The following is a 19,469-nucleotide window of genomic DNA, read 5'->3' as shown; positions in this document are numbered from 1 at the left end:
AATTTCATCCACATTGTTTTATTGCCTTGCTTAGTGTGAAGCAACACAAGAATCGTCATATTCATATAAATGCAATATTTTGTGTCAACGTCCGAACGCCTTGAGAAACGCTTTTATGCTCGTTTACTAAGTTGTTCAAGGAAAAGACTGGCTTTTAGAGTTCACCAAGTGAACGGCAGAAATATTTCAATAAAACAAGCGAACTATTATGTATAGATTATAAAAAATTAATGCGTTGTAGTTTTGATAATTGCATATTGCTAACTAACGTACTGGACGGTTACAAACGAAATCGAATGTAGTTTTTTTTTTTTTATATTACTTATCGTTTTAAATTTGGAAATGCGTCACTAATCGAAGTATAGGCAATAGTCGAATAGTGACGTAATATTTATAGACAAAGAAGTGCTCAACGAAGTTATTGTATTCCTACATATATGTAGGTATCATTGATTTAAAACTTATTTAAGCACGCTTCTTGACTTAGGGAGTAAGCTGGTGAATGCGTGAGCATTGCGAAAAGTGTGATCGGGCGAGGCGAACAGAAGTTGAGAGGGAGATATAGGTTAGTGATGATAGAAAGAGAGAAAGAGAGTTACATTTCGTAAGTTTTAATTCAGTCGAATGGTCTAAACCAGCCATTTTTTTATATTATAGTTTTACTTGAGTAGTAATTAATTTACGTGAATATTGACCTCGCAGTTCGTTTCTAAATAATAACTAAATTGTTTTATTTATATAAGCATTTTTCCGTTTTCAGATGGGTTATGCGAACTTGGAACAAACAGGCCACGGTATACATTTACGGCAGTTCGCGAGAGCGTTCGTTTTAGAAGACAATGCCAATTCCACTCGCGTTGTTTTTGTCTCAGTGGACGCTGCTATGATGGGCAATGGTGTAAGGAAAGAGGTAAGGTTAATATAATGCATAAATGGGATAGGTTTTAATCAAAACGATCCAAAATATCTTTTATATCAGAAGACCAAAAGAAAATAACAAGAAAAATGGCAGTTTTTGGTAAGATGTTATATTCCTTAAGATCTCAAGCGCACCGATCAATCTCCATCATGTCTACTCCATTTTACGCGAAATTGGTGAAATCATCTATGCTAAACTGACTCAACCGAAAAGCCAAATAATGAAGGATTTAACTGAATAGTTATACTAAAATGACATTAGGTTATTTATGCACTCAAAAAAAAAACTAAAAATTCTGTAAATTTCAGGTTCTGAAACGTCTGCAGAAACGTTATGGAAATCTTTACAATGAGGGTAACGTCATACTAAGCGGGACTCACACGCATTCAACTCCTGGAGGATTCCTGCTGGACTTCCTCTTTGACTTGCCGATACTGGGTTTCGTGAAGGAGACCTATGTTGCCTACATAACAGGTATACTTAAAGTAAGTGATCTTGAAATTGATGACTTTGGGTATGAAGTTATAAACCCAAATTTGTTACTGTATTTATTTCGCGAATTTGAAAGAATAGACTTGATCATATTTTCAAGATTTTATATACTGATGATTTTAGTTCGAAAATATGAAAAGAAAAATATTTATTTACCATTTACCTACTTTACATATTCATCGATTAAATAAATATAGAATAAAATAATTTCTATATGCGTTGTACGTTTGGTTTGTTTTCTATTGTAAATAAATACAGTTATAATATTTAAATATTAATTAACAATACTCCATATCTTAATTTATAACAGAGAGTGAAAATACGAAACCGGAATTGGGTAACAACTACGTAAACGTACTAAACATGTTTGGCGGGTGTGAGGAAAAGGGAGGATCCTCCAACCAGACGGGTGTTGTGTCTGGCGGGCTACCGGCCCGACGGCTGTTGTCGGGATCTTGTATATATACTTAATCACTTTGAAAACTCTGATAGCGCGATGTAGCATACGTCAGTAATTACGTCTCTAATTACGTAGTTTGTAGTCGTTAGTATTTCGCGCGATAGATGTCGCCACACATGGTTCCGTAAAAGGCTATTCCGAAAAATGTTTCTCATTTGTTTCAGAGCATAATTATAGCCCACAACAATCTCACACCAGCGCGTATGGAATACGGGGAAGCTGAACTCTTAGATGCAAACATCAACAGATCACCTTCCTCTTATCTACGGAACCCGCCCGAAGAACGAGCCAAGTATGTTAAAAATATGTATTTTATTGCCATTTTCGTACGGATTTATTGCACAACTATTAAGGTTATAAAATTACATTTCTGTGTTTTATCTGACCTTAAGACATGCAATTCGAAATTGTATAAGGATGGATTCAATGTAATACTGAATCATATTATATAATTTACAATTTTATAAAGCATTCATTCACACACACACATCACAATTTTATAAAGCATTTTAGAACGTTATTGAGATATGGATGACATTAAATATGTTGCTAGAAAATTCGGAGCAGCCTGACTGAGGAAGTACGTCAACCTTACAGAAGAACGCAGCAAAATAACATTGCTCTCAAATAGTTTGTGTTCCGGTGGTGAGTAGGGTAACCAGACCATCTGAGGGTCAGTGTCTAGGCTTGGCAACACTTTTGTAATCTGGTATTGCAGGAACCAAAGGATATTATATTCGCTTACCATCAGGCGAAACGTATACTTGTATGCCATTTTTATACTATATAAAAATATTTTATACCCCACTCCGCTGAACGTTGTTTGTCTGTTACTAAAGCAAAATATTATTCATCATCATTACAACCTATACAGTCCACTGCTGGACATAGGCCTCCACAAGTTTACGCCAAAAATAACGTGAACTCGTGTGTTTTGCTCATAGTCACCACGCTGAGCAGGCGGGTTGGTGACCGCAGTACTGGATTTGTCGCACCGAAGACGCTGCTGCCCGTCTTCGGCCTGTGTATTTCAAAGCCAGCAGTTGGATGGTTATCCCGCCACCGGTCGGCTTTTTAAGTTCCAAGGTGGTAGCGGAACTGTGTTATCCCTTAGTCGCCTCTTACGACGCCCACGGGAAGAGAGGGGGTGGCTATATTCTTTAGTACCGTAGCCACACAGTACAAGTAAAGGTAAAAGTAAAGGTGTCAAACTATTGCTTTCAGGTACAAATACGACGTAGACAAAACCCTTGCACAAGTCAGGTTCGTGTCTCCTTCGAATAAGATAATAGGCGTGATCAACTGGTTCGCGGTGCACCCCACTAGTATGAACAACACCAACCGTCTCATTTCATCAGATAATGTTGGCTATGCGTCCATTCTCATGGAGAAGGCGTTGAATGGAAACAAGACTCTTCCGGGGAAGGTACGAAAGAATATTACATTTACTGATATTGTCATTTTTCAAAAATTCTTTAAAAATTCGTTGATTTTTTAATAGGTTTTTTAAAATGTGATATTCTAGAAAGTTCTGATGTATAACTTTATATTGCAAACTTATCTTTGGGTTAGTCCAATTTTTCATCTCTTATTAGTTTTTGGCAATCGATCGATCGATTTAGCCTGTAACATTGTACTTCTGGGCATAACCCTCTTTCTTTATGTCGGAAAAAGATAGCAATTTTTGGTGATAATTGCATGTAATTACTTTGTGACTCTAATGTGGATTTGGAAACAAACAACAAAAGAAAAACTTAAAAGCACGAAACGGTAAAGGTAGAATCAGGATAAATTTGAAACATTTTCGTGTGATATTTCAGAAATTTCATTCAAAATATTAACATTATCTTTAACGTTTCAGGGTCGAATAGTTTGTGCCTTCGCATCGACCAATCTCGGCGACGTCTCCCCAAACACAAAAGGTCCGAAGTGCGAGTTCTCTGGAAAAGTTTGCGACCAGGAAAAACTGTTATGTAATTTGCCCAAAGAACGATGTTTCGCGTCTGGCCCCGGGAGGGACATGTTCGAGAGTACCAAGATCATCGCTACTAAGATGTTCGACACTGCAATGGTAAAGTCACTGTCATATTTTGAGCAAATAACTATTAGATCAGTTTTTTTACGCTTCAGCCTGTAATATCCCACTACTGGGCATAGGCTTCTTTCCCCATGTAGGAGAAGGTTCAGAGCTTAATCCACCACGCTGCTCCAATGCGGGTTGGCGGATATATTCCCTACTATGAGTAACGATCGCTATCAGGTGTACGTGATAACAACCGGGAGCGATGGCTTAACGTGTTCTCCGAGGCACGGTAGGGAGACCCACAAGGACTGCACAAACTATATTATATATATATAGGAGATCAGTTGAAGTCTAAAACTGTATGGGAAGGTTTCTTCCTGTCTTGCTATATCATATATATATATATATATATATATATATATATATATATATATATATATATATATATATATATATATATATAGGAGATCAGTTGAAGTCTAAAAATGTACGGGAAGGTTTCTCCCTGTCTATTAAAAAACATCAAAGAATATGAAATACATAAAGCTTCTGAAATTATATTAATTTGACTTATGTGATTAAGGACTTCTTTTTTTTATGAATGATGAAAACTGAATCTCATTTGGTCTGTGGTAGCATTAATTTTTGAATTGAAAACCTCTTTACCTACGTCTGGCACTTTTGGTAGGGAAAATCTTATGGGTTCGCAACACACGACTCACACGTAGCGGCCGTGTGTTGTGCGCGTTAGGCGCTTGTTGGATGGTGACATCTCGTCACCGATAAACAAATTTTAATACTAAAATTTGTACGATTTTATTTTGTGTTACCACACATTAGGATATTCTAAACATTTTTTAAATATCATATCAAAATACTAAAGGTTCTAAGTTTTCACCTTTATTGGCAGTCTTTATAACTGCCAATTATTTTTCTAAGTATTTTTTGAGAGAGAGTTATTCTTCTATTGAGATTTTTATAATAAACGTTGTTATCAAGAATTACTGACACTGAGCTATGAAATAAGAACACGTTCACTGCGTATTATTTATTATATTATAAACTTACGTTAATAATAGTAGATTATTAACCAAGGGGATAAAGCAGTGTCTTCTGTCGCGGGTGACGATTTAAATCGCGAGCGTAACGAAGGACTCGAGGTTTACCCCCGAGCGTAGCGAGGGTGTTAAAAACTGAAATCACGAGCGAAGCGAGGGATTTAAGACGAGTCCTGAGTGTAGCGAGGGATTTAAGTTCACCCAAGACTGAGACAGCTTTATCACCGAGGAAAATACTCTACTTTTCGTACCATTTGCAAAAAAATTAACACAATAATTGTGTGTATAAATTATTATGTATGTGTGCATGTATATATTGTATAATTATGTATTTATATTATATTTTTATTATCTACATGTTTAGATTGTACACGCTAATTGCAACTGTTTTATAAGTTTCCTGTAGCAGGACTACTGGAAGAGATTCGATCATGGGATAAGTAGTGCCTTTGTACCAGTATTGTTTATAAGAGCTACTTCTTTTTGCTATCCTAGTGTACATAAATTGTTAAATAAAATAAATAAATAAAATAATAATAATATGATATAAGCGTTTATTAAAAATAATGACAATTAAAAGTAAAAGTTAACATTTGAAACATTGGTCCTATTATTGATAGAGAGAGTTACATTTTTGTTTGGTACATTTATTGTTGATGAGTTGATTTGAGTATTTCCCTGGCAGCATTTGCACTGATGGAGTCCGACAATTCACTGTCACTGTCGCTTTAATTTGACATCGTAAAGTATTTTTAGAACATTAACTTATTTATAAAAATTAATTAAAATAAACTTAACATTTATGTATTTGTAGAAAACAAAAACGCGGCAAATTCCTAGACTAGTATTTTTTTGTCGGTAAAGCAAAGGCATCAAGCTCAAACGGCCTCGTCTGTTTTCGTAATTTTATTTAATAATCATAACTGCATAATAAATGCGTATTCCTTTTTCAAAAAGATGTATAATGCTTTATATACAAACTCGATGGTGTAAACACAGATGTAGTTCAGTATAAATTTCGGTAAGTATTCCAAATTTAAATCACATTCTCCCCCTAGAGGATGAATGAAATTCAGTACAATTTTCTTTCCCTGTTTTTAACAGATTAAAAATGACTATTGTTATGTTCGCTTTTTGTGGCATAGAATGTCACTTTTTTGAGCAAGTGGTACGAAAAAAATATTATACGTTCACTTTGCTACAGTCGGGTCGCAGAGACTCAGAGAGAGAAGACAAGGAAGAGTATATGGGCGCAAATCGCCGACTATCGGCAATAATTGGAAACTATTGATATTTATATTTTAGTTTATTGTTAAAGCGAATACATTATAGGAATATCTGAAATGTATAAGATTTAAATAGTTACTTTGTAAACATAAAACCGTTACTTATTGAGATCTGATATTTAATAGACACTGTTTTGACTATTTGAACGTTTTGAAGACGTTTGATGTTTCATTTATTGTTAAAATACTCAATTTACTAAGTAAATATTCGAATTAATATCTATTATAATTAATATAATTATTTTGTACTAAATTTTATTATTTTATACAATAAGTTTTTTTTATTTCATTTCGAATCTTGCTTGCATCATTGCATTGCTTGCAAAGATGGCGCATCTTTACACTGACTAATGTTTGTTCACATTAATGTTTGTTCAGATTAAATTAAGTAACCTTTATATTATATAAATCATTTTTACTTATTTAAATTCGTTAAAACATCTATTATAAATATTAAGATGTATTTCAAGAATTATTTTACAGTATCTAATTTTATTTATTTTATACTTTATTGTACACCACTTTATTGTACACCACAAATATATTACAAACAAAGCATAAAGATAGTTACAGACAGTGAAGTACAATGGGCGGACTTATGGCTAATTAGCCATTTCTTCCAGACAACCCATACATATTTTATTTGTTAATTTTAAAAGGAGTTGTATTTGATTGTAAACTATAAAAGCAGTTGATTTATGAAAAGATCATGATGTTCTATACGAGCAATTGTGCGTTAATAAACCGAGAAAATCTTAGTGTGTTTTTTCACTTTAATGGACTCTGAACGAGGAAACTCTGGCGTATCGCCGACAAGTACAATCATAGATAATTATAGCACAGATCATAGATTATATTATGGGGTATACACACAATTTAACATTTTCAACTACAATTGTACTAATTTTATTTCTTCTTTATTCTTTTAAATAATATTTTAAACCACAATATTTGTAATTGTCTTTGACATAAAAACGTGTTGTGGTTTCAGAAAGTCCTCAACCAGAAGGGGGAAGATTTAACCGGTCCCGTAGGAGTCATACACCAGTTCGTCGAGATGCCAGTGCAGGAAGTGCCCCCGTACGATCCAGTGACCGAAACTTTTAATACAGTATGTAGTAAATAGACAGTTGATTGTTAACATTAGTGCGTAAGATAGGGCAATAGTAATTAGTAAGAATTTAAAAGATGGTGGTACCAAATTTTCGCCGCTTCTCAATACCTTTTCCAGAAATGTCTGAAGAGAAGTTTTAAAGCTTTGACGTACGTCGCAGAGCGCGGCCGCGGGCGGCTGCGTGCCGGCGATGGGCTACAGCTTCGCGGCGGGCACGACGGACGGGCCCGGCGCCTTCGACTTCACGCAGGGCACGACGGGCACCAACCCGCTGTGGGACGCCGTGCGGGACTTCATCGCCGCGCCCGCGCCGCAGGACGTCGCCTGCCACGCGCCCAAGCCCATCCTGCTGGCTACGGGCCGGGTCGGTAGCACTCTCTCTCTCTCTCTCTCTCTCTCTACTCTTCTCTTTATCTTCGCGGCGGGCACGACGGACGGGCCCGGCGCCTTCGACTTCACGCAGGGCACGACGGGCACCAACCCGCTGTGGGACGCCGTGCGGGACTTCATCGCCGCGCCCGCGCCGCAGGACGTCGCCTGCCACGCGCCCAAGCCCATCCTGCTGGCTACGGGCCGGGTCGGTAGCACTCTCTCTCTCTCTCTCTCTCTCTCTACTCTTCTCTTTATCTTCGCGGCGGGCACGACGGACGGGCCCGGCGCCTTCGACTTCACGCAGGGCACGACGGGCACCAACCCGCTGTGGGACGCCGTGCGGGACTTCATCGCCGCGCCCGCGCCGCAGGACGTCGCCTGCCACGCGCCCAAGCCCATCCTGCTGGCTACGGGCCGGGTCGGTAGCACTCTCTCTCTCTCTCTCTCTCTCTCTACTCTTCTCTTTATCTTCGCGGCGGGCACGACGGACGGGCCCGGCGCCTTCGACTTCACGCAGGGCACGACGGGCACCAACCCGCTGTGGGACGCCGTGCGGGACTTCATCGCCGCGCCCGCGCCGCAGGACGTCGCCTGCCACGCGCCCAAGCCCATCCTGCTGGCTACGGGCCGGGTCGGTAGCACTCTCTCTCTCTCTCTCTCTCTCTCTACTCTTCTCTTTATCTTCGCGGCGGGCACGACGGACGGGCCCGGCGCCTTCGACTTCACGCAGGGCACGACGGGCACCAACCCGCTGTGGGACGCCGTGCGGGACTTCATCGCCGCGCCCGCGCCGCAGGACGTCGCCTGCCACGCGCCCAAGCCCATCCTGCTGGCTACGGGCCGGGTCGGTAGCACTCTCTCTCTCTCTCTCTCTCTCTCTACTCTTCTCTTTATCTTCGCGGCGGGCACGACGGACGGGCCCGGCGCCTTCGACTTCACGCAGGGCACGACGGGCACCAACCCGCTGTGGGACGCCGTGCGGGACTTCATCGCCGCGCCCGCGCCGCAGGACGTCGCCTGCCACGCGCCCAAGCCCATCCTGCTGGCTACGGGCCGGGTCGGTAGCACTCTCTCTCTCTCTCTCTCTCTCTCTCTACTCTTCTCTTTATCTTCGCGGCGGGCACGACGGACGGGCCCGGCGCCTTCGACTTCACGCAGGGCACGACGGGCACCAACCCGCTGTGGGACGCCGTGCGGGACTTCATCGCCGCGCCCGCGCCGCAGGACGTCGCCTGCCACGCGCCCAAGCCCATCCTGCTGGCTACGGGCCGGGTCGGTAGCACTCTCTCTCTCTCTCTCTCTCTCTCTACTCTTCTCTTTATCTTCGCGGCGGGCACGACGGACGGGCCCGGCGCCTTCGACTTCACGCAGGGCACGACGGGCACCAACCCGCTGTGGGACGCCGTGCGGGACTTCATCGCCGCGCCCGCGCCGCAGGACGTCGCCTGCCACGCGCCCAAGCCCATCCTGCTGGCTACGGGCCGGGTCGGTAGCACTCTCTCTCTCTCTCTACTCTTCTCTTTATCTCCAGAATGAAGAACCTCGAACAATTTTGCTATGTGGTACCATAAATGACTTCATCACAATGCCATTTTATTAGGATGAACATTGTCAGACACCCAAACCTGTTCTGTTAACGGACTGAGTGAGTCATTCTTATTCTGCTCTTTACTCTTACCTAACCCCCTCCCTCGGACAGAGCCCGAGGAGTTCTGAGTAACAAACTCACTTAGAGTGTTATTCACTTGATCAAGACTGGTTGTTTTTCTCTAAATCCCATCGCGTTTAAGGTATAAAAACTATAAATAATTCTGACCTAATCTAATATAAAAAACCTCATTATATCAATCCTCAACTAGTTTTGAGAACTGATAATTTCATTTTAAAATGTTAGACGAGATTTTTGGGCTTCCCTTTTCTTTTAATAATAATAATAATAATAATAATAATAATAATAATAATAATAATAATAATACTTTTTTATTTGCAACATCCACACAAATCAATATTACATATCCATTAAGCTAAACAATTAAAATAAACAATAAGGATATCGCAAACCCGGTCTCAAGCTCGGCATATGCTGGCAGAGCTGTCAGCGCCGATCTTCCGCTTGAGCCGTCAGGTGACAACACGGTCGCACCAACACCACATACCATACAAAATCGGAATACAGAAAAATTTCAACAAATCGGATAAATATACGTTTTTTTAAAAATCACCAATTAATTTCCAAAGCAAACAATAATACTTGATTAGATTGAAATTGTATTTAAATATGCGTTTTTACGTTAAAAAAAAAAATGAAAAAGATACAGAAAAAAATAAAATAAAAAATAAAATAATAACCTAAAATTACAGGCATGAAACGAAACGTTCAATGATAGGGATTGACACGTAGTTATCGGCTTAAAATAAATAATCGTAACGGCCATCTTGTAAATCGCGTCAACTCACTGACTCGAGATATCTCAATCAGTACAAACTACAAAGCAATTTATATACGAGTCCGCCATGTAGTACCGATCGGATCAATCACAATTTAATAAGCCTTAATAATGTACAGTACAACAAAAATCAAATTACACTTACATCGTGCACAAAATTTTCCTGGCTTTGCTGGCAATGTAAAATATATTCTTTCAATTTTAATTTATATTTGAGAAAACTTTTAAAGTATTCAATCACACTTTAGGTCGTGTTTTTTTTAAAACTCGTGTCTGCACACCTGTACGATAAATTGCATTAAATGTGTAATAAATCAAAAATATAATAATTTAATCCCTATTGGATTCTCAAGCCGAAATCTTCGACAACCTAATTCAGTATTGTCCACTTGTCCATATAATCCACACTAAAGCTAAAATTCTCTCATTCCAGGCCAAATTCCCCTACGAATGGCAACCACGTATAGTATCATGCTCCGTGGCTCGTATAGGGGGCCTGTTCATAGCGGCAGTGCCTGGTGAATTCACGACCATGTCAGGAAGACGTCTCCGACGCGTAGTTATGAAGGCTTCGGGTGCCAAGAGGGTGGTTATCGCTGGATTATCCAACATTTACTCTGACTATATCACCACCCCAGAAGAGTATCAGGTAAGGATGAAATTTTGTATTTTAAAGTTTATAAATTACAATATCAGGTACGATGGATATCTTAAACTTTATAAATTACAAAAAAGATGATACAGGTCCCGTTTTAAATTATCTTAGTAATAAAAATAACCATCATCATTATCATCATCATTACAGCCTATACAGTCCACTGCTGGACATAGGCCTCCACAAGTTTACGCCAAAAATAACGTGAACTCAATTGTTTTGCCCATAGTCACCACGCTGGGCAGGCGGGTAAAATAACCATATTAATTTAAAATCTTATAACTATCATATATTTAAAATAATTAAAAAAAAATTAGAAGGAAAACCATGAATGTATGTACGTACGCACGCACGTACGTATGTAAATATGTACAAGTATGTGTACGTGTGTAGGCACAACGCTACGAAGCGGCGTCCACGATCTTCGGCCCGAACACTCTGAACGTGTATCTGCACAAGTATCACGAGTTGGCCGGCGCGCTGGTGACGGTGAGGCCTTGCTATTTCACATTACTTCTATATATCTTCTTTTAACTGAGGTAGGGCACAGCAGGAATTTCCTGCTCAAAATATGGAGCAGCCCGACTGGGGTAGTACCTCGACCTTACAGATGATCACAGCTAAATAATACTGTTCTCAGCAGTATTGTGTTCCCGTTGGTGAGTAAGGTGACCAGAGCTCCTGGGGGGATTGGGGATTGGGTCGGCAACGCGCTTGCGATGCTTCTGGTGTTGCAGGCGTCTATAAGCTACGGTAATCGCTTACCATCAGGTGAGCCGTACGCTTGTTTGCCGACCTAGTGTCATAAAAAAAATATGTTATATATTTTATCGGAGATGGAGTGGAGACCGCGTCTTGGCAAACGCAGTGTGGGACGTCCTCCGGCCCACTGGTCTGACGATCTACGTAAGATTGCCACTGGAAGCTGGATGAGGATAGCAGAAAATCAGGATGTCTGGCCCGAACTTGGGGAGGCCTATGTCCAGCAGTGGACTGCGATAGACTGAACTGATGACTGATAAGACAGCAGAGTAGATCTGGCTTATAAGCCAGAATATAGTCTGGTGCTGGCCGATTGAGGAAGTGATTCAATGTTACAAGAGATTATAGCTAAATAACATTGCTCTCATGCAGTATTGTGTTCCTGTGGTGAGTAAGGTGGTCAGAGTTATGTGGTGCGTTATGTTGCTCGAAAGGAGGTTCTGGTGTTGCAGGCGTTCGTGAGCCATGGTAACCGCTCACTTTTGCTTTCCACCATAGTAATATAAATAATATAACATAACGTTACCAAACGTCGTATGCGTTTTACAATGCTTTTGCCAGAATTTTTTGTAATAAACTGTATCAGAAATTGTTGTCTAGCGGACCTTACCCATTTTCAGACAGTTGATCTAGAGAAGTTCTTACTTTTTTCAATATAATTAAAAATGACCAGATACCGTTAATTGCGTTTGCTTACATATTATAATACAAATGGCTTATATCGTGGAGATCTAAAACAACAATTAATTTGCATAGAACCCAGTTTTCTTATAAAAGTGAAAGTGGTACGAAATTTTCAATTTAATATATAATTAAGGCGGTCACACACCGCCGGCACGTCAGCTAAATAAATATAAATTCGCCTTTATGTGACGTTTTTGTGTATATTTTTTGTAATGTTATTTACTAATCTTAACTTTCTTCATTCAAGCTTAAACTCGTCGCATATTACAGAAATTGTCTGTTAATTAATTTATTCTTATAAATAAAATTAATAGTGTACGATGAATTACGGCCTCATTCTAGCAGTATTTCTTTATAAGTGGCTTCGGTAACAAGCAACCTTTATGTACAAGTTCGAATTATCGACTGCTAGCGCAACAGTCAGTTGCCCAAACAATCAACAAGTTATCAAATATCTATGTTTAAGAAAATGCAAAGGTCACAAATAACCATTTTCTCTTTAGGGTGGTGAACTGGACCCTGGTCCTGCACCGCCGGATTTCAGCGATCAGCTCATAACCCTCGTGCCGCCGGTGTTGTGGGACTCCGCGCCCTGGGGACACGAGTTCGGTGACTGTGTGAAGCAACCGCAAAAGTCGTACAGCTACAATGACGTTGTTACTGCTACTTTCGTTAGTATACTTTAGTTTACACCTACACCAATATTTTGTACTCGTCCACATGTTTGTTTATTACTTTGATTTCATACATCCAATTGTGTAATGTCCGTACAAGCACATTCAAGCACATTTTAGTATGTTCAAATGTGCCATTTCTTGTACGGAGCTTAACATTGTAAACTTTCAAAATATTAAAATATAATAATATTCGACTCTTTACTGCGTTTCTTCAAATGGATGATTCTGTACGTGATCCCTCAGGATCTTTGAGTAATTATAATGTCTAGGAACATTGAAAAATCAACAGTTTATTGGGATGAAATATTGAGTTAATTTGATATGGGCGTCAATATTGTTAAAAGCGATCTAATACTAAATAAATGTCTTGACTAGCCCGTTGACGCAGTCTGAAATGACCATATTTTCTATGCGTAATACATATACTTTATTGTACACCACAAATACATTACAAACAAAGCTTAAAGATAGTTATATATTTTGAAGTATATGGGCGGACTTATCTATGGCTAATTAGCCATTTCTTTCACAAACCAAAAGCCACCTACCCATTTTTAATATTGTATATTTATTAAAAAAGTATATCTATATCAGTGGGAGATATAACATAAGCATTAAGCTTATCTTTGGAACAGACTCCGGTCTGTTTGTTAGTCCTTGTGGATCTCCCCACCGTGCCTCGGATAGCACGTTAAGCGGTAAGTCCCGGTTGTTATCATGTACACCTAATAGCGATCGTTACTCATAACAGGGATTATATCCGCCAACCCGTTTTGGAGCAGCGTGGTGGATTAAGGTCTGATTCTTCTCCTACATGGGGAAAAAGGCAAATACCCAGTGGTGGGATATTACAAGCTGAAGCTTAGTAACAGACCATTGTGTGTGTGTTAATGATATTATTTATTTATTTATTTATTTATTTATTTATTTATTTATTTATTTATTTATTTACTACGGCGTGTCTGATCAGGTGTCCGGCCACCCTCGCAACAGTGTGCGACACGGGCGCTGGTTCGCGACTGTAGAGCGACAAGAGTCCGCCTCCGACGATTCCTGGACAGTTGTTGCTACAGACGCCGATTGGGAGACCAGGTTACATATATAATATACTATATATAACTGAGGTAGGGCACAGTAGGAAATTTGCTACTCAAAATCTGGAGAATTCCGACTGGGGAAGTACCTCGACCTTACAGAGGATCACAGCTAAATAATACTGTTTTCAAGCAGTATTGTGTTGCTGTTGGTGAGTAAGGTGACCAGAGCTCCTGGGGGATTGGGGATTGGGTCGGCAACGCGCTTGCGATGTTTCTGGTGTTGCAGACGTTCAAAACTTTGAAAATTATTTGGGAAAGAATCCTAGAATAATTCGGTTCTAGTGACATCGATTGAAGGAACAAATGATTTAGACTATAAGAGTATAAGATTTGTGACTTGTCATCAAGAATCTTATATTAAATATATCACATTTAGTCCACAATGTTATTTGACAATCTGTCTCTGAAATAAAGAACTGAAAGAAGAAGAATCTCTTATCTTCCACTTTTGTTTTTGTCATCATAACTTTGGAAACTTTTCAGGTTCACATGGCTCCGTAACTCAAAAATCTTGGGCACAAGTCACGCTGTCATCGAATGGGAAATTCCAGAAGGGACACCACCCGGTACATATCGACTACACCACTACGGCAACTACAAGTACATTCTGGGGGGGATTTACCCCTACCACGGGTTCACTGATCCCTTCGAAGTCACATAATTAGGTGTAAAAATTGTATATATTTTGTAAATAGAGTCAATTAGTAATTTCCAAAGATAGTTAGTCGACTTGCCCGGTTATGTGTTTTTAAATTTTTTTTTTGGACGAAATATAAGCACTAAAGTAACTGGAAAAATTTGGCTTGAAGCAATTTACTGACAATCTTAAAGCAGTCCTCTGCTTTACACAATACGCAATATAACTGATTCTCATTAATCATAGCTTATATTTTGTCCGAATGAACTAAATTATTACAATTTTATTGATGTAACTAGTCTATTAAGCTGTGTACTGTTGTTGGCAAACATCTTAGCGTTAATATTATCCGCTAGCTGTATGTAAAGTAAATAATGTAAAAAAAAACTGAGAGTTAAAACAGTTTTGTAATAGTAACGATACCAAAAATTGCTCTCTTTTTGAAATTAATCCAAATAATCCCATCAGTTTCATTAAAAATCTATTGCAATTTTTTTTTTAACAGTCAAAGATATCGGTCAAAATGATTATGTATTTTTATTTATAAAATTAAAATATTTATTATATTTAGTGATCTCTGTTTACGAGACATTGTCATCGCATAAATCGTTCTAACAAAACAATCATTTCTTGAATGTTGCCATAGTATGTAAGAATGATTATATTTGCCGAGTGGCAATTATTTACTTTAAAATTATTTTGTGATAGTCAATAATAATGTATTTTTATTATTGTTACATGGTTAAAATTATTAAATTTATCACTCGTCGAACCTATTAACAATAAAAAATAAAAGAAAGATTTATGATTATGTTTATTAATATATATATTTTTTATTTTTAATGAAATATTGAAAAAATTATATTTATTTTTGATTTAAATAACGTCTGCGTAAAATGTTGCCAGGCTAGCTAGCAGTACTTCTCCGTTTAATTTTGTTGTTTTAATCATCTTCGATTTTGTAGACTATAAAATAGGTCCTTTTCGAATTTTTTCTCTGCTTCTGACCTTTTCCCAAAGTCTAAGTTTTTTTACTGCAAACGACACGAAGATATATTTAAAAGAAGTGTGTATTTGTGCCGTTTAGTCATTTCAGCAATTACTGTAGCGGTTTAAGCACTTATGATTCTCTCCTTACCCAAGGAATCCACGTCAACCCATCCGGTCTCTTCCCAACATCCTGACTGATGCCAGAAGAATCAACAAGAATAGGAACGTGGGTGATGGCAAAAGCTCTCTGAGGGGTTACATTCAGGAACTGGACTCTGTTGCAAAAATGCATTGTAGTCCGAAAGAATCAATCTCCTTTTCGTACGGACCTTTGTTTCCAAAGTATAATGACATTCACAATCGGAGACCCACAGAAAGTGGTAAAACTTTAGTAACCGTGTAACCAGTGACCTAGCTCCATATTTTGCAAATTTAGAGCCTCGGCACTTGCTTGACTATTTTTTTACTAAGTAATATGTATGTATGATATAGGTATGAATTTATATAGCATTAATTTTCGCATTATCTTCATATGCGCCTGTTATTTTTTAATTAGCTGGGTGTCAAATATTTTGAAGATACTTGCCTTAATTATAATGTAAAAATTATATCATTATCAAATCGTTTTGTTTTATTTTATCTTTGAGTTTAATTCCCCTTTTCTTATCTAAAGAGTCAAAAACAATTTGTTAATTATACGATGGGATAATTGTTTGCTCGCAAACAAAAAAAAAACGACTTCAATTACAACGACAAGTAATACAACGTAAGTAAATGAAAAAAATTAACAAACGCACTAGTCGTCGCTACGATTTTCGAGGGTCCTCCTCAATTTCTCTGGGATTCCATCATTAGATCCTGGTTTCCTTATCATGGTACCACCCTTGGGATATCTCCTTTCCAACAAAAAAAGAATTATCAAAATCTGTTCACAAGCGATGTTATCCCCGAGCATAGATAAAAAAAATATATGTATATATACCGTCGAATTGAGTAACCTCCTCCTTTTTTGAAGTCGGTTAAAACGATTAAAAGTGTCTTACTTATTAGGATTGAATATATTACAGAAGTATATAATATAGCACTTATTTGTGGAGTCGGTTGAAAATAGCTTTTAAAAAGCTATAATAAAATTAATATGTGATATTAGTGATATTTTTAATACCACTGTCTGATGGTAAGCGTTGCATATGGACACCTTCAATACCAAGTCTTTTGCTGTTAACACAGCGCATCCTCAAGTGTCTTGGTTGCCTTACTCAATGACACAACTCTGTTGGAGAGTTGATTTGTTTGGCTGTGAATTTTTGCAAGGTTAACGTACTACACCAGATTTTTTTTTATAGATTTTGAGCTAGATATTTCATATACACACATACACACGAACACACACACATACACACGAACACACACACACACACACACCAGCCTATCACAGTTCACTGCTAGACATAGGCCTCTACAAGTTCACGCCAAAATTGGTGTGAACTCATGTGTGTTGTCCATAGTCACCACGCTGCACCTCCTCCTTTTTTAAGTCGGTTAAAACGATGTAGAATTTATAAAAAATGTAAAGTAAGCGGAACGAAGTTGTTTTGTACACAGAATAAACAAGGCAGACGAAGTTGTGGGCGCTAGCTAGATATAAATCGGTGTAAATATACGCTTCAGCCTGTAATATCCCACTAATGAGCATAGGCCTCTTTCCCCATGTAGGAGAAGCATCAGAGCTTAATCTACCACGCTGCTCCAATGCGGGTTGGCGGATATATTCCCTACTTTGAGCAACGATCGCTATCAGGTATACATGTTAACAATCGGGACCGACGGCTTAACGTGCTCTCCGAGGCATGGTGGAAAGACCTACAAGGACACCCAGACAACGTCAAACATCTGTGTGGGCAATACAAATGTTTGCCATGTTTGGGGATCGAACCCGCTACCGCTAGCACAACAGCCACTACATAGTGCTGTGAACGTTGCGGCAACATTAATAATAATAATACACTTTATTGTACACCAAAAACAGAAATGATACATATCAAAGAGAGAAAAAATATTGACAATATATTCATTAGGTACAAAGGGCGGCCTTATCGCTAAAAAGCGATCTCTTCCAGGCAACCTTAGGGCAAAGGAAATGGTCTAGCGTCAGCATAGGTGTACAAGTTACAACAAATTTATTATAAATATTCAAATAATTAAACATATACATACATACATACATAAATAGATACTTAAATACATACATACTGACATATATACATATATACCCACGTACATGCATACATACATATAAATACATATATACATTATAATTACATACAAGAAGATTTATATATTACATACAGAAAAAAACGTGCTATTGTGATGTAGCATCATAATAGGTAAATGGGATTAAATTTTTCCGATAAGATTAACTAATTATTTGATAAATAATTTTTATTTTATCGATATTTATGAAATAATAATAGTCCGATCAATTTAGACATCCAAGGATACAAAAATTCCGATTTGGCTGAATATTGGTAGGTTGGTTCAATACACCATTATAAAGGAAATGTGAAAGTCCTCATTGATCCGGCACGTGCAAAAAAATTTATTCGGGGTCAAAGGTCACAAAAACGGGTTTTTCGCTATTTTCAGCAAAACGGTAAGATTTGTCATAAAATTAGCTCAGATAAAAATTGTAGATCAGAAAATTATCTATAAAAAATGTCTAAATACTTTTTTTCCTAAGAGTCACCGTTTTTTAAGAGCCAATGATTCAAAAAGTTGAAAGAGTATCGTCATAATATGCATAAGTACACCAAGTATATACATCACTGAAGCCGTAATACTAGCAAAAATATCGTTCTATTGATCAGTGTAACTTACACATATAAAATATGAAAATTTCAGGTAAAAAAACCCAGTTCATTATTTTCTACGCCAGTGTAACCTTCGGCAACGTTTTTAACCGACTTCCAAAAAAGGAGGAGGTTCTCAATTCGACTGTATTTTTTTTTTAGTGTATGTTACATCAGAACTTTTGACTGGGTGAAGCGATTTCGACAAATTTTCTTTTAATCGAAAGGTGGTGTGTGCCAATTGGTCCCATTTAAATTTATTTGAGATCTAACAACTACTTTTCGAGCTATATCTAATAATGCGTTTTTACTTGACGCTTTTTTCGTCGACCTAAGTTGTATTCTACCGCATAACTTTCTACTGGATGTACTGATTTTGTGATAATTCTTTTTTTGTTGGAAAGGAGATATCCCAAGTTTAGTACGATGATAAGGAAACCAGGATCTGATGATGAGATCCCAGAGAAATCGAGGGAAACTCTTGAAAATCCGCAATAACTTTTTACTGGGTGTATCGATTTTGATAATTCTTTTTTTGTTGGAAAGAAGATATCCCTAATTTAGTACCATGATAAGGAAACCAGGATCTGATAATGGAATCCCAGAGAAATCGAGGGAACTTCTTGAAAATCCGCAATAACTTTTTACTGGGTGTACCGATTTTAATAATTTTTAATTTAATCGAAAGCTGATGTTTGTCATGTGGTCACATATAAATTTCATTGAGATCTGATAACTACTTTTTGAGTAATCTTTGATAACGCGCAGTTACTTGAGTATTTTTTCGTCGATCTACGTTGTATTACTCGTCGATGTAATTGAAGTCGGTTTTTTTTCATTTGCGAGCAAACACAATTATTTACCATTAAACCCCCCCCACTTTCCTACCACTTCCCGACCTCAGATCACCCGTAATTTATTTTTCCTTTCATTTGCGTTATATTTTC

At 38.2% G+C, this 19,469-nt stretch overlaps 1 protein-coding gene across 1 annotated transcript in view; it reads left to right on the top strand.

Moving 5' to 3' along the window:
* LOC123655634 (neutral ceramidase) overlaps positions 1-15,210 on the top strand; it is a 46,026-nt gene extending 30,816 nt beyond the window's left edge. The window contains exons 3-14 of the mRNA XM_045591396.1: positions 761-910; positions 1,228-1,404; positions 2,036-2,163; positions 3,096-3,297; positions 3,733-3,942; positions 7,230-7,349; positions 7,513-7,716; positions 10,605-10,820; positions 11,220-11,315; positions 12,776-12,943; positions 13,920-14,041; positions 14,530-15,210. Coding sequence (XP_045447352.1) covers positions 761-910; positions 1,228-1,404; positions 2,036-2,163; positions 3,096-3,297; positions 3,733-3,942; positions 7,230-7,349; positions 7,513-7,716; positions 10,605-10,820; positions 11,220-11,315; positions 12,776-12,943; positions 13,920-14,041; positions 14,530-14,707 — 1,971 coding nt within the window. The 3' untranslated portion in view covers positions 14,708-15,210. The remainder of the gene's footprint in view (positions 1-760; positions 911-1,227; positions 1,405-2,035; positions 2,164-3,095; positions 3,298-3,732; positions 3,943-7,229; positions 7,350-7,512; positions 7,717-10,604; positions 10,821-11,219; positions 11,316-12,775; positions 12,944-13,919; positions 14,042-14,529) is intronic.
* The last annotated feature ends 4,259 nt before the right edge of the window (positions 15,211-19,469 follow it).

The sequence above is a fragment of the Melitaea cinxia genome, chromosome 8, assembly GCF_905220565.1.
Source record: "Melitaea cinxia chromosome 8, ilMelCinx1.1, whole genome shotgun sequence".
NCBI classification, from domain to species: Eukaryota; Metazoa; Arthropoda; class Insecta; order Lepidoptera; family Nymphalidae; genus Melitaea; species Melitaea cinxia.
This window is presented reverse-complemented; position numbering and strand designations above follow the sequence as displayed.